This window comes from Takifugu flavidus, chromosome 2, assembly GCF_003711565.1.
Source record: "Takifugu flavidus isolate HTHZ2018 chromosome 2, ASM371156v2, whole genome shotgun sequence".
In the NCBI taxonomy this organism is placed as follows: Eukaryota; Metazoa; Chordata; class Actinopteri; order Tetraodontiformes; family Tetraodontidae; genus Takifugu; species Takifugu flavidus.
Window position 1 is genome coordinate 9,906,226 of NC_079521.1, and position 14,118 is coordinate 9,920,343.

The 14,118-nt window shown below is 45.4% G+C and overlaps 2 protein-coding genes across 2 annotated transcripts; one reads left to right on the top strand and one right to left on the bottom strand.

Moving 5' to 3' along the window:
* Nucleotides 1-3,302: 3,302 nt before the first annotated feature.
* Nucleotides 3,303-8,480, top strand: cdhr5a (cadherin-related family member 5a). Its single transcript, XM_057021313.1, has 14 exons — nucleotides 3,303-3,515; nucleotides 3,945-4,117; nucleotides 4,560-4,619; nucleotides 4,701-4,790; nucleotides 4,859-4,945; nucleotides 5,022-5,126; nucleotides 5,198-5,383; nucleotides 5,451-5,541; nucleotides 5,624-5,721; nucleotides 5,790-5,996; nucleotides 6,207-6,320; nucleotides 6,393-6,459; nucleotides 6,538-6,698; nucleotides 6,860-8,480. Exons 1-14 carry the CDS (start codon nucleotides 3,428-3,430, stop codon nucleotides 7,430-7,432), a joined length of 2,100 nt encoding a protein of 699 aa, XP_056877293.1. The 5' UTR covers nucleotides 3,303-3,427; the 3' UTR covers nucleotides 7,433-8,480.
* Nucleotides 8,481-8,559: 79 nt separating this feature from the next.
* On the bottom strand, nucleotides 8,560-13,569 carry LOC130518750 (cathepsin D). Its single transcript, XM_057021616.1, has 9 exons — nucleotides 13,381-13,569; nucleotides 11,610-11,766; nucleotides 10,862-10,985; nucleotides 10,666-10,784; nucleotides 10,068-10,267; nucleotides 9,723-9,845; nucleotides 9,508-9,652; nucleotides 9,269-9,367; nucleotides 8,560-9,096 (listed from the first exon to the last, which is right to left on the bottom strand). The coding sequence occupies exons 1-9, from the start codon at nucleotides 13,440-13,442 to the stop codon at nucleotides 8,935-8,937; spliced, it is 1,191 nt and encodes a 396-aa protein (XP_056877596.1). The 5' UTR covers nucleotides 13,443-13,569; the 3' UTR covers nucleotides 8,560-8,934.
* Between the last annotated feature and the right edge of the window lie 549 nt (nucleotides 13,570-14,118).

Below are 14,118 nucleotides of genomic sequence, written 5' to 3' on the forward strand. Positions count from 1 at the left end.
GGACTGTGCCAGCATCCAATGGAACGGGAAGAAGAAGACGAGGTCATCCAAGAAGAAGGACTGAATTGGACTGAATTAGCATCAATAATTTACATATGTGTTTCTATAGAAGACTGGGTCAAGGGACAGTTAAGTTGTCAGACTTCATGCCCTGGCAATGGACTCTGTTATTGTAGGGTTATGAACTGGCCCGGAGCTCTGTAATATTTGGATCTATTTGCTAAATACAAATACAATTGGTATTTTTCTTGAAGTCTTCATTCAGAGAACACGCGGATCGGCAGTGACACACATGAGGTATTGTGATCCAACATGCCCCATGTCAGGGTTGGAACTGGGGCCAGCAAATGATGGGCCCTGGTTTGAGGGCGTGTGTGAGCCACGTTCTCCCCACTAACCAATACAGCCAGTTACTTACGACGGAAGATCTGATCATTGTTTTAAACTAAATTAATCAGACGTTATACGGGAGGCTGATGATGATCCACCCAAATGTCAGAATAGATGTGCAGGAATGAGACAGAGGTTTGGGGACACAAGCCAGCAGAGATAGACCTGATTAACTTCAGGTTAATTACTGATCCATGGTAGACCTGCGTGTGTGTGCGAGTGTGTGCGCAAAATTAAAAAAAACAACAACCAAAGATCTCATTAAGATAAATGACACACAGTCGAAAAAGGAGGATAAATTGTTTAAAACCAATCAATAAAGTCTAAAATAAAGTCAGAGTTAAAGAGCAGCAAGGTCAGAGAGCGGAAATGACATTTGACGTTTTAGCAGCTTATTTTCTGGTCTCACAGCCGGAGAGCTGCGATGATGTCTGTCCAACAGGTTTGTTAATATGGTTTAAAAAAAGAAACCTTCATTTATTAATACTTGGTCCTCCAGCCGCTTCTAAATCCCATATAAATGTTTCTATCCAAGTTTAGGTTGGGCTGAGAATATGTTTTAGTTTCATTGCTGAGAGGAAATAATGGTGGTGACAGTTGCAGTTCGTGCCCGTGATCACGTGTCTGTCTTGGTAAATTATTTCAAGGACTGATTGTGTCACATGGGTGGTGAAGCCTCCGTGGCTGGAGACATCCCACCAGGGAGACTGAGCGGTCCAGCAGGTCCCACCTCCCACCCGAAACAGCTCAACCAACAAGTGGCTCCTCCACACCGACGACGAAGCCTCAGATCTTCCTCCTCACTCTCCAGTTCCACGGGCGTTCACCTCCTGTGGACGGTGCTGGTTTCACCTGGTGAATATCAGCTTTGTGATGTGGCTGGTTTTTACCCACCATCGTCGTCGCCATGGCAGCGCCTCACCAGCATCGACAACAATAGTTTGCTCTATGTGAATTTATTAACTGTTTTTCTTTATTTTTTTTCCCAGATTTGACTTTTTTTCAATGTTTTCCTGCTGCTAATTAGCTTAGCTCAAACCAAGATAGTGAATGAGGTGAGAAAAGGAAGTTTCAGCCTGTTTCTGTCTAACAGTAAATGTTAGTATAAATTGGACAGCAACAAAGGAGGCCAAGCTCCTGATGACGATGAGGGAAATTAGCAGCAGGGCTAAAACAGATGCTCATATGCTAAATTTTTGGGACTGATTATATTCTAGCCCCTTATTCCCAGTTTATAACCCTAAGGTCAGAACTGTGTTGCAAAATAAAGCAAAACCACTTCAAAGAGATTTGGAGCTACATATTAAACATTTAAGGAGAAAATTATTGTTTCTTTACTACCAAGCTTGATCTAATCTCAAAAGGTTTCCTGTATGAATAAAATAAAATAAAAAATAAATCATCTTAAGGCATAAGCAGCTGGAACTTAGTTGTAGTTGTGGCTGTTTCGCTGCTTTAGGCAGAACAACATTTCCATTCAGTGCTAATAATGAGATTAGCTTCTGTGCTAAACCCACCAACTCTAAGATACAGTTACATCATAAACTTCGTGGCAGTTATTATATAAAATGGGTCAGATACAAGTCCAAAGGTTCTCACAACAAAAACATTTGGAGCTTTCGCTCTTCTATGAAACACAATCATAAAAACCAGAGATTTTACACAAATACACACACAATGTCAGGCTATGCAATTTGATAAAATCTTAAATGTTAGACTCTGTCACCATAATTCCCGATGATGACATGTGCCTAATTTGCCCCGTACGTCCTGAACTGGGATCAAATTCTCCAGGTAATCTTGTTTGTGACGACTGTTTGCTGGAACTTTGCTCCATTCCTTCTGACAGACTGAGGATTGTATACTGTCAAACCACGGATCCATTTGACACAGTCGTCACGGGTTGTGATCGAATTGTCCTACCTGATGATGTCATCAGCCACTCCTGTCAGTGGTGCCTCCTTTTACTTGTTAATGTGGTCAAACAGTTGAATTCTCGTTTCTCCACGTGACATTTGTCCTGAATGTCATCATTCTGCGTCACCTTCAGGTTCAGGCTGTGAATATAGTGATGTTTCCTCTGTGTTAAGGTGACCTTTTAGGTTCTGATGATACTGGACTGCAGGTCCTTGCTGAGGCCGTTGGATCCGTTACTGTGGCGATTCTCTACAGCACAGAGAAAATGTCTGCAGAGACATGTTAAAGTTGAGCTTCAAGAGAAAAAACTCTTCACAAGTGGCTGAAATCTGCTTCTATAGACATTGATGTGATGACTGGGGCGTTTTTTGATGTGTGTTTGTACTTTAATATCTGCTCCTTGTATGTTTATTTAAATATTTTTCCTCTTCCTATTTTGTATTGCATACTGATTCTGACTCAGATCAATTTTACTGACAGAGCATTAGTGCGACATTTTTATTGTCAGTGATTATCAATGATTTTTGGGCTATTTACTGTCCCAGATCATGTGTTTATTCCCCATCAACGGGACTCTAAATACACCTGACTTTACGAGGGGTCGTAGCGTTCCCTGGTGGTCAGATAGGGAAACAACAGACTCTGTTCATATACTTGAGAATCTCCTCATTCCACCGTTTGTTTGTGTTAGGACATGTTAATGATAGTATCTGTCAATATGTCATATCTATGAAATATGGCAAAAACGGTTTAAAAATGCTGAGCATCAAAACTGTGAATGGGTCTCAAAGGGCTTCAACAGAAAGATTTATATTTGATTTCTAGCCGTCAAATACTAAAATTCCTGCATTTGACGGCATTTTTGCAGCAGAGCCACGATACAGAAAGACCATCCAGTCAAATAGATGCAAGTATTTTAGTGGGAGGCTGCGAGTCCTCTGCTGCCAGCTGCTTCATGCAGAATGCGTCCATACGATGAAGTCACAAACATTGGGACTGTAGTCGACTCCCACTCACGGAGCAGCACAGACGGGCCTTTATGTGACCGCGTACCAGCTGGTACCACCGACTCCTCATCCTCCTCTGGGACTTCATTCGCTGGTGCCTCTGGACTCAGGACATGGAACTGAAATGGAGAAAGAGCAAACCTGTAGATGTCGTCGGCATCGTGTCCCTCTGCTTCTGTGCGATTAGTCTGGCTGAGAGACGTGAGTAAAGCTCCTGATGTTGCTGGAGGTCATCGTGTGTCACCGGTCAGATGGAGAAAGGAGTTTCGGGGCCGGTTCACATTTCTGCCACAGCAGCCGATTAGAGGCAAAAATGAAGCTTGTGTCAGATTTTTTCAGATGTTCAGTTTGGGGAATGATTTTCTGGTGGTTGGAGAGAGAGATGGGTTTGGAGTTTCAGGAGAAAATGGGTTATACAAACCGAGAGAACAAAATGGTTCGGTCAGAAACATGCACAAAAGGAGCAGACATCGTTCCTGCTGCCAGGCAACGACCTCCCGCCCTCCTGTCCAGCTTGTTCGCTGGTCCAGATGATTCCTGTGCTTGACAAATTAAAGTCTGTTTTCTGGTGTTTGGTGCAGGTCTGATGGCTGCTCCTCTCTATAAAGTAATTCCTCTCTGTCCTCCCAGTTTGCACCGTTCCTCCGGGTCCCATCACAGTCTCGGAGAACAACACTGCCGACGTTCAGCTGGTCGAAATCACCTCCAGCGGTGATGTGACGCTGACGGTCACAATCAACCCCGACAGTTTGTTCTACCTGAAGGGAAACGCTCTGATGGTGAAGAAAGGACTCGATTATGAAGTGAGTCCAGGCATAAATCAGGTGTTGGAGGTTGATTAGAATGAGTAGGATCCAAAGATACTTGTTTGAAAGGAGATGTAGAAATGAGATGGAAAAATCACAAATCACCATCAACCTGAAGGCACAGCCGCTCAAAACCAGATTTCCTGCTCCTCCGTTGAAACGTACTAGGATTAGCATTGCAGCTAACAGGCCCTCGGAGAAGGGAAACCACATAAATTAGAGCTTGAATTTTCAGCAGCTCTTCTGTGTTCAAAACCATCCTGAAACTGTTTTGTTCTTGAAGAGCGATCAAGTTTCTCAGAGCGTTAAAGCAGTCAGGTGGGTTGTTTAGGATCCATCATACAAATTGAGATCATTCTCAGCTATGAAGATGGTTGTGGCGGGGGGGCTGGTGGGGCTGTATCCTGAGGTGTTCTGAGGTGCTGTGTGTCTCTGCCAGACTCTGTCCAGCACAACTCTGGTGGTGTGGGTGCAGTGCAGGAGAGTCGGCTTCAGATCTGTGAGCAAATCAGGATGGAAAATTCAGGCCTAGATCTAAAAAAAACTGAGCTGATTTAGATGTTTCTTTATTACCTCCAAGGTCAACGAGTCTGTCGAGGTTCTCGTGGAAAACGTGAACGACAACCCGCCGAATTTTGCCCAGAGCCACTTTGTCCTGGAGGTGAACGAGGTGAGTGATGTCGCTGGCCCAACCTTTGGGTCTGTTTCACCTTTGTCTTCACGCTCCGTCTCCCGCAGCTCGCTCCCATCAACTCCACGGTGGGACTGGTGGAGGCCACCGACGTTGATTCGCAGCCGCTGTTCTATCGTCTAGAGTCCGCGATGGTGAGGATCCTTCACAGGTTCTGAACTGTGGTTCCTGCACGGGTGATTGGTTTTTACTCTCTCCGTGTCAACCCAGGACAAATATTTCCGCTTGGAGAACATCAACAGTCCAAAGATTCTCGTTAAAAGCATCCTGGACTACGATGTGGTGCAGAAGGTCTCTCTGGTTCTACACGTGCAGGTATTAGTTTGGACCAAACGGCGCCGATGCAGCTGCTCCTCTTCAGCTCTGAGCTTTCAAACGTGTTGCAGGATATCTTCAACGGCTCCGCCTCCAACAAGCCCTTCTTCACCTCCGTGGCCTCCATCACAGTGCACGTCAAAGACGTGGACAACCGCCCCCCCTGGTTCCAGCCGTGTTCTCGGACCAACTTGGGGATGGCGAAACTGTGCGTGAGCGGCGGCTACAGAGGCCGAGTGAACCTCACGGAGAAGGAGGTGAGCGCGTCCACGCGGGGTCAAGGTCGCTTTTGTCCAGGTCTCACTGAGGACATTTCCTCTGCAGGATGGACCGCTGGTGCTGGAGCCTGGGCCGCTGTTCGCCAGAGATGGAGACAAGAACAGGAGCGAGCAGATCAGCTACAGGATACTACGAGGTCAGAACCGCTCGGGGGAGGGACGGACGGACCTCAGAGTTCACGGCTAATTCGAGGTTCTTGTCTTTGCCTCCACCTTCAGGAAACGAGGGAAACATTTTCCAGATTGACGAGGACACAGGAAACTTAACCATGACGAAAGCCGCAGACATCGCCGGTCCAATAACCCTCACCGTTCTGGTAAATCCATACCTTCCTCTGGACGCTCGGTGTAGAATCAGTGGCGTCTGATCTTTTCTGGCCCTCAGGCGTCACAGGTGACCAACAGGGATCAGTTCGCAGTCACTCAGGTGACGATCGAGGTGATGAAGAGGAGCCGGAACCCTCCTCGCTTTGAGAAGGATCGATACGAGGGTTTCATCTACAGCAACTCTGTTCCTGAGAGCATGATCCTCAGAGACCGAAGCACCTACCGGCCCTTCCGGGTCCGAGCTCGGGACGAAGACTTTGCGAGCGTGAGTCTTCTTCACCTGTCTGCTTTGACTAGTTTGTAATTATAGACAATGAACCTCAACTGAAGCTCCTTCCTTAATCTTCTATTCTGAGTACATCATTCCCCAAAACGGGCTGAAACTACCCTTAAAATATGGCGGATCGGGACTCCTAAACCATAAAACAGAATAATTATAAAAGTTTTCATAGTGTGTGTTCGTTCATGCCACCAGGGCCTGAATCCAGATGTGAGATACGAGGTCCAGTACAGCAGCTACGTCAACGTGACCCTGGACGGTTTCGTGGTCCTGAAGAGAGCTGTGAAGACGGAATCCTTCGCGCTCCAGGTGACGGAGGCTAACTTTTAGGATTCAGACAGGGCCAGCTCCCTTAGTGACGCCTTGTGTTTCCCAACGCAGCTCAGAGCCGTGGACGCAACAACGGGGGAGTTTGGAACGGCAGCGCTCTCTGTCCAGGTCATACCAGGTGAGATCATCTGACCTTTGCACCGTGTCCCCCCTCAAGTCTCTTAAATATCTGATCCAGAGCTCTTGGTCCCCACAGCTGTGGACATCCAGTCCCCCTCCAACATCGGGTACCGGCCGGGCGATATGGCGCTCCTGGGTCTGGTCATGGCCGCTCTGCTGGTCCTGTGTCTCATTGTGATCGGCTTCTTGATCTCCCGCCTCTGGAAGGGAAATGACAGCACGGACAAGGTGTGCGAGGTCAGTGGAAGAGCAGCTTCTTGAAGAGCAGCTCTACATTTATTCCTAATCTTTACTTGTATTTCACTTATATTATCATTATAGTCCTTTATTGCATTTCATGGGTGAATATTACAGGGGCCCAGCGAGGGTCTGATCTTATGATCCGTTACCTCCCGCAGTGCCTGCCCTGCCTGAAGTCCGAGCAGCCCCGGACCGGCCACAGGGACTCCCTACAGTACACAAATGACGGCTTCCAGAACGAGGCCGAACAGAACCGAGGAAGCTCTCGGCGCTGGAACAACGCTCCCCCCAGACGGAGCACCTTCCCTCTGTCGCGAGGCCGCATCATCCCAATGGAGCGGCGCAGCCGCCTCTGTTCCTCTTGTGGCGTCTACTCCAACCACGTCCCCAAGGGGAGCCCTTTGACGAGGAGGGGCATCGGGGACGGAGACGAGTACAGCGCCAGGTTGAGCCGAGCCAAGCAGAGGAGGAAGGAGGGTCAGAAGACGGTGTGGTTCAAGGAGAGCAAGGACTCCTCCGACATCGAGGTGGAGATTATCCCAGACACTGTAGGCCGGGTGGAGGAGGAGACTGAGGAGGAGCTGGAGGTGGAGATGGAAGCAGTTGTGAGAGACCCAGCAGCACCGCTGAAGGAGTCCGATGGAGGTCAGGAGAACGAGAACACCGAGCAAAGAGAGGAGCAGGGCGATGGAAATGCTGTCTCGGAGAAGGAGAGTCAGGAGGAGGCCTGAGGAGGTGGGAGAGCACACACCAACCTGTTTGGAGAGTTCTCAGGGGTTCTTCTGAAGCTCCTCTGGACTGGACCATGAACAGATCTGTGAACCCCAGAAGGGTTTTCTACTGTGAGTACGCAAAGTTCAAACAAACACCTCATCTCCACGGTCGCCTCCGGGGCCAGCAGTTGGAAGTTTTGGTTCATTTATGGAAAATCAGCCCCAACCAAAGCTGCCTCAAGGGGTTCCCATTTACCTGCAGCGCTGTTCCAGCTGGACGGTTCTGGTGAGTTCGGAGGACAGTGACTGCAGGGAGGCGATCCAAATCTGGACTTTAGCACTTCAACGCACCCAACAAACCTCTTATATTTGACTTCAAGGAGCCCTTCAAATGGATTAAAAGTGTTCAATGTTTCTATTACATCACGTTAAAAAAACATTTTTTTCCCTCTTTTTTTGGCTAATTAATACCAAGGACTGAATTATTGGATGTGAAATCTCTCCTAGAAGCTCTTTGTAGCATCTGCTTTGTAAAAAGTGCCTTCAAATGTTCTCGGGGAACTCCAGCCTTTCCTTTTCTTGGACTCCCTGTTGCCCAAGTTCATTTACGTTTCGCCTCATTTGTCGCTGACGGAGACAAACTGATAAATTTGCACCATCGGCAAAATTATTCTGAAAAAAATTTGGGGCCTTTAATCTTTCTGAAGGTTATTCCGGATGTTGGAAAATTGAAGCTGATTAGTTAAGAACAAAGATTTTATTCTTAACTAATGAGGCAACTCTTTAATAACGAGGTTTTTGTGCGTTTGGGCCACAACAAACAGGTTTACCGGATCAGAAAGACCCACGAGCGAATCGTAGCGCTGATGGTTTTGATGGTTCCATTCAGCTCAAGTTCTGTACAAACTACTAAACTGAACACTGTGCTTGTTTTATATGACAAATATGTGAAGATAAACATTCTCTACTGAATACTAAACAGCTGAGATCATTGTGTATTCAGTGATATTACTTTTTTATATTGAAATGGGTTTAAGAGAGAATAATAAAGGTTTGATGGATCCGACTGGGATTTTGTTTTTCAGTAAATGAGATACTTTTAATTGTCTAACGGGGAGGAGGCATGATTAAACATAACACTGGAACCAGATTTTAATGTTTATTCAGGCAAAGTCACATTCAGTTCATCCCAAACTCTGTAAATAACATTTGTCTCATTATTAGGAGTGTTTAAAACAAAGTCTTGATTTAAAAAAAACAAAAAAAACTTCACCTGTATGTTTAAAAAATTGTAACGGCGAGCCCATCTGCTCATCATAAACACCCATCACACATCAAATATTCATTTCCAATAGGGTAAAAATTGTCCCGATCAGTGCATCTAGACTATGCAAAAACCTATTGGTGGATATCGGTTTGATTGCTAAGCAACAGAAAACGCGTGCAGCATTTTATTATTTTTAAATTCCTAAAACTTTCAGGCCGTCGACCTGATGCGTCTCCAGAGGTGCAGGCCCAGCTCACTTGGCCTTGGCGAATCCCACCCTGTTGTTGTCCCTGTCGAAGACGGTGTAGTACTGACCAATAAAGACGTCTCCAAGGATCCACAGGGGGCCGGCGGGGGCGGGAATGTCCAGCGCCATGAAACCGCTCAGACAAATGGTCTTTCCGGCCTGAGAGACCTGTTTGATTGGAGGGAGACGGAGTCAGAAACGGAGCGGTGACGAGAAAGAGAAAAACAAAGCCTGAACCCAAACAAAGCTGCAGTGTTTCCTTCTGAATGACGCCACAGCCAGCCCATTGTTGCTGCGGCAGCGGGCAGTGTCGCCCCCTGCTGGTTAAGGCGCCTCATACCTTCAGGACGTACTGGTCTCCGCTCAGGCTGAAGGGCTTCCCGCCGATGTTGAAGGTGATGACGGGAAGTGATGGGATCTTGTCACAGCTCACCATGTACTGAAACCCAAACACAACTTCTGCCTTTAAACATCAACTAAACACAAAATAGTAGCTCACTACCTGCTGTCTTCTCATCTATGAACTAGGGTAATTTCTTTAGGTAAAAACAGGCTCATAGTACGAGTCTGACATCTAACCTCTCCCTGGATGAGCGGCATGGCTCCGATGGCCTTCTGCAGGGCCTTGACCTCCTCCGAGGGGCCGGTGAGCAGAGACGTTCCAGTGTCAACGATGGCCTCGCAGCCGCTCTTGCACAGACTCAGCTGGCTGCCCACAGACATCCTGATACACACACAGAATATGATCATCTGTCATGAAATGACAATCTTTTGCAAAGCGTAGGAATACACACCCATCCATATGGATCTGCCAGTAGGCCTGACGGGTCACGTTGACGTAGTCAAAGTCGCCGGTGTAATATTTAGGGTCAGTACCTCCCAGAAGCAGCTCACCGCCAGGCTGAGTGTCTGGGTTCCTGAAGATGAAACAGGAAGACTTTTCCAATAAGGTCCCTTGAAAAAAACCTTAACTCTTTGCATTAAAATTTCAATAAAGACCAGTTGATCAAACATTGGTTTCAGGAAAGACAGGTCGTAAAAGAGGCAAGATCGGTGTGAACATAAGGAAGCTAACTTCAGGCCACGTGTGTTTCCAGCACTCTAATGAATACTTTTAGGTTGTTGCTCTGGGACCTCACCTGTTCAGGTAGAAGGAGAAGACATTCTTCTCCACCTTCTTCTGGCTCATGATGTTGTCAAAGACGGGAGTGACCCCGTCCACAGAGATGCGAGGGTACGCCATTCCGAGGATGCCGTCAAACTTGGCTGCAATAAACGCGATACCGGGCTGCTTGATGGCTTCTCCAAAAAGCTGCTTCTCCACAGCCAAGTCACCGAGCTAGACAACAGATTGAGAAAGGTCAACATCTACTGCCACCCGACCCTGCAATCATAAAAACGACTTTTCCCACCGTTTGACCAAGACGTCCATGCATACACAGCATTCCATCTAAGCAGAGCTAATCCTCAGAGCCAGACTGGCAGTCATAAATCCTGCTCCAGCCACTGTCAGCTGGATTTAACACATGTAGGGATATTTGTTGTATTTATGTCTATATATTTAGGTTATATTTATATTTAGGTTAAAAACAGACCGGACCCCAGCAAAACGGCCACCTTAAGGCATTCACTCCCACATTGCAAAGCATTCATTTTATTTTACGTATCTGATCATTTTTCAGGACTGAAACACCAACAGTTGGTTCAGCCAACTGCACTAATGCAAAGCAAACTCACTGTGCACGTGTCCTGGCTGAGGTAGCCCGACAAGCTGCCACTTCCATACCGGATGGCGAAGGCGGTTCCATTCTTCACATATGAGCTGGACTTGGCAGAGTTGTATTTGTGGTGCAACACTGTGGGAAAAGAGAATGTGGGCTTATAAAAACCTCCATTTGTTTCAAAACGCACCGTTGTCATGGGCAGCTCTTACAGCAGGCGATGTCCAGGAGGGAGCAGTGGACAGAGGGCACCCACAGGTTGGAGGAGCCTGTGTCGAACACCACAGTGAAGGGCTGAGGAGGCGTACCCAGGCCGATCTCACCATAATACTGAGCCTGGTCAACACCCGAAATAACAATGAGCACAGAAACATTTAACACCCACTCACTGGATTTCACTAGAAATGTTATTTTCAGGAGAAAACCACTCCCCCTGAGCGGCTGTTAAGAGTCACACCTTAACAGCCGACTTAACAGTCATAGCATGAATCCAGGTCACATAGTCCCTGGGTCAGGCCCATAACTCCTGTCATCATCGATTTTACAGCCAGACAAACAAAGACGATTCCACCGCTGGTCGTTCACGTGACTTAAAACTGCTTGTGTCACAACATTTCTGTGGCATCCAGTAAACCCACTTTGTGTGTGACTGAAGATCACGTAGAGAAATCTATTGCCCAATAGCCCCAGTGGAACTAGAGTAAACTACTGTTGTGTCAGCTGATGAGGATCATGAGGATCACAGGCAGCACTGAGTCAGTAGTCATGCGCCAGTCCTTTAGATCACCCATCTTGGAGTCAGTATTAGGGTAAAAGTAAAGCAGGACCTGTCCGGACAGGTAAACCTGAATTTCCTCTCAACAAAGCCGCAGGTACAAAGAAATTCCACACTGCAGCATTTGCTGTGGTGCATTTGGGAAGCATGAGTGAGAGCGCAGTGATGCGGATGAAAGTTCTTACATCGAGGTAGTTCTTCAGGGTCTCTGGAGTGGGTGCGCCGGCAGTGGGGAAACCATAGTTGTACTTATTGATGCGCCTGTCGGCCAGAAGTTCTTCTATTTTTCTTCCAGAGTCAGTCAGCTCACGTCTGATGGAGCGGAATTTCTTTAAGGGAATTCTAAAAGGGAATAAAGAGGAAACGGAGGCTCAGCATCTGTAGAAGCAGTGTCAGAGGGATGAATGGAAGAATGATCCAACAACGGTAGCGTGTTCTCCTTTCAGAGCACAGTAAACATTTACAATGTATTTAGCATCACAGTAAACAGGAAAGAACCAGTCTGACCCGTCATTAAAGACTCATCACTTCAAATCTGTTTCTTTGTTTGAAGGATTTACGGGTCCTGTCAGAATGCATTTTCCCCCAACCACATAATTTTTCCCTGTATCACAATAATTTCTGTTAAAAACAATAAAGTGTCTGTCTACAGTTGAAGTCATATTCACTCACAGGCATATACAAGATGCGTTTGTCCGAGCTATGATTTCTATTATCAGTTCAGTTTGTAGAGCAAAAAAATACCAACACACGTGACAAACAACGTGACCTTTTATTGACTCGGTTTGTAACACTTCTGGTGGCCTTGCAGATAAGAGCTGACCCACATTCATATCTACAGGTGATATTACTCCATAAATGTGCTGTGAACAAAACACACACTGGAAAACTTTCCAGAACCACAAATAGCCACAAGAATTTACCGCTGAATGTGTTTCATATCTGACTCTTCTGTGAGAAACCTTCTAAAAAAACATATATTTTTCTGTATAGAAACTAATGTCTTCCAACTTACACACATAATATAACAGAACAAACCACAGATGTTTCCTAAGTCGTTTGACCAAGACATGGAATTATCACGCTGAGACTGAAGTGTTGACACAGTATTTAAAAACAACAACTAGAAAATATATAATTATTAGTAAATTATTTTCTAATATTAACAATAATAATAATATATTCTACACATTCATTATAAGTAGATAAATGCAACCTAAAATTGCCCCTTTTGTGTCACTTAGGAGACCAAATGTTGCGTTTGCTGTTGGATTTAAACTCTTATCTGGGAACAGTTTTGTCCCTTCTGAGCTGCTGTAGAATAATATTGACTCTGGGTCTGTGGAAAGAACCCTGCTGTAGTTTAAATATAGGCAATGCGATTCTGCCAAAAAGTACTAAATGACCCAAAATGAAAACCTGTCTGCAGAGGACATTTGCTTGATATTTTATCAAATAATGGCAAAGCGAAAATAAGCTTGATGCGACAAAAGCTTTGCACACACTTTGCAGGTAAAGGCGATGCAACATCACCTGATTTCTTCCATAATTCCATATGGAAGAAATTCCCTAATCCGTTGCAAAACGTTCAGCACAACATGCTATTTTTTTTTTACTCAATTCTGGGCATTTATTCTGCAGAACAATTTACAAGAACGTTTCAAACAGTAGTAGCAAGTCTGCGCTATTTCATTGGAGATTTTGCAGCATCACGGCAGCCATAACTCAGATCAGTACAAGGTCGTGTTGCCAAGCAGGACACGAGATAATTAGATTAAGTCTTAATTATCTTAAGTATCAGGCGACCTGTTAGAAAATACCATTACTTCACATATTTGCTGCACAGTATAGGAGAAAAATGTGACGTCACAATGCTACCGTCCTGCCAGCGCTAACTCGTTAGCTTTTCATACATAATAGTGTTGTTGCGAGGGTGGAATCGTTTTTTCTTCTTACCGAACAAGTGCATCGTTTGTCAGAGCCAACGCCGCGAATACGCACAAGATCAGGAGCTTCATCTTAAAACAGATTCATACGACGACTAAAACACTCGGTCTTGTTGTTACTCAACCTCCGACTTTTATCAGCTGACTGGTGCGCGCAGTCACCGTCACGTGAGTCCAAATCCGCACAAGTTTACGACACTTCCGGTGGCTTTTTGGCCGTTACTGACAGGAAGTTCCAATCCATTGAAAAGCTCATTTACTTGAAATCAACTTGTTTTGGCTTATAACTGCTTTAATATTTCACAAAATGTATGAACATTGTGTGCACGGCTGTACCACTCAGTTTATTCAATGTAATTATTCGATAAAATGCAATATTACTAATTTAATGTCGATAAATTATGTTTTACAACCTGGCCTGCATTTACTGTTGAAGAGAATAATCCAAAATCCTGTTACTAAGAACGTATTAGAAGGAAAACCACCTTAAATGCACTGCCTCCACAAAGGTCACATAAAACATAAAAACAACAGTCATAACCAAAGTGAAACAGTTGGCGGCGCTCTTGTGCTGTGGTTCAGCACAAAATATCAGCAAACTTTAAAAGCTTAAAAACCTCCAAACTCTGATGATCTGATCAGATCATAATTCAGAAAATAATCATAATTATTTAACAGGTAATATTTTTCACTCTAACAGAAAAACTAGGAAACATCAGTTCATATGAGATTTTCAAGAATCACAACG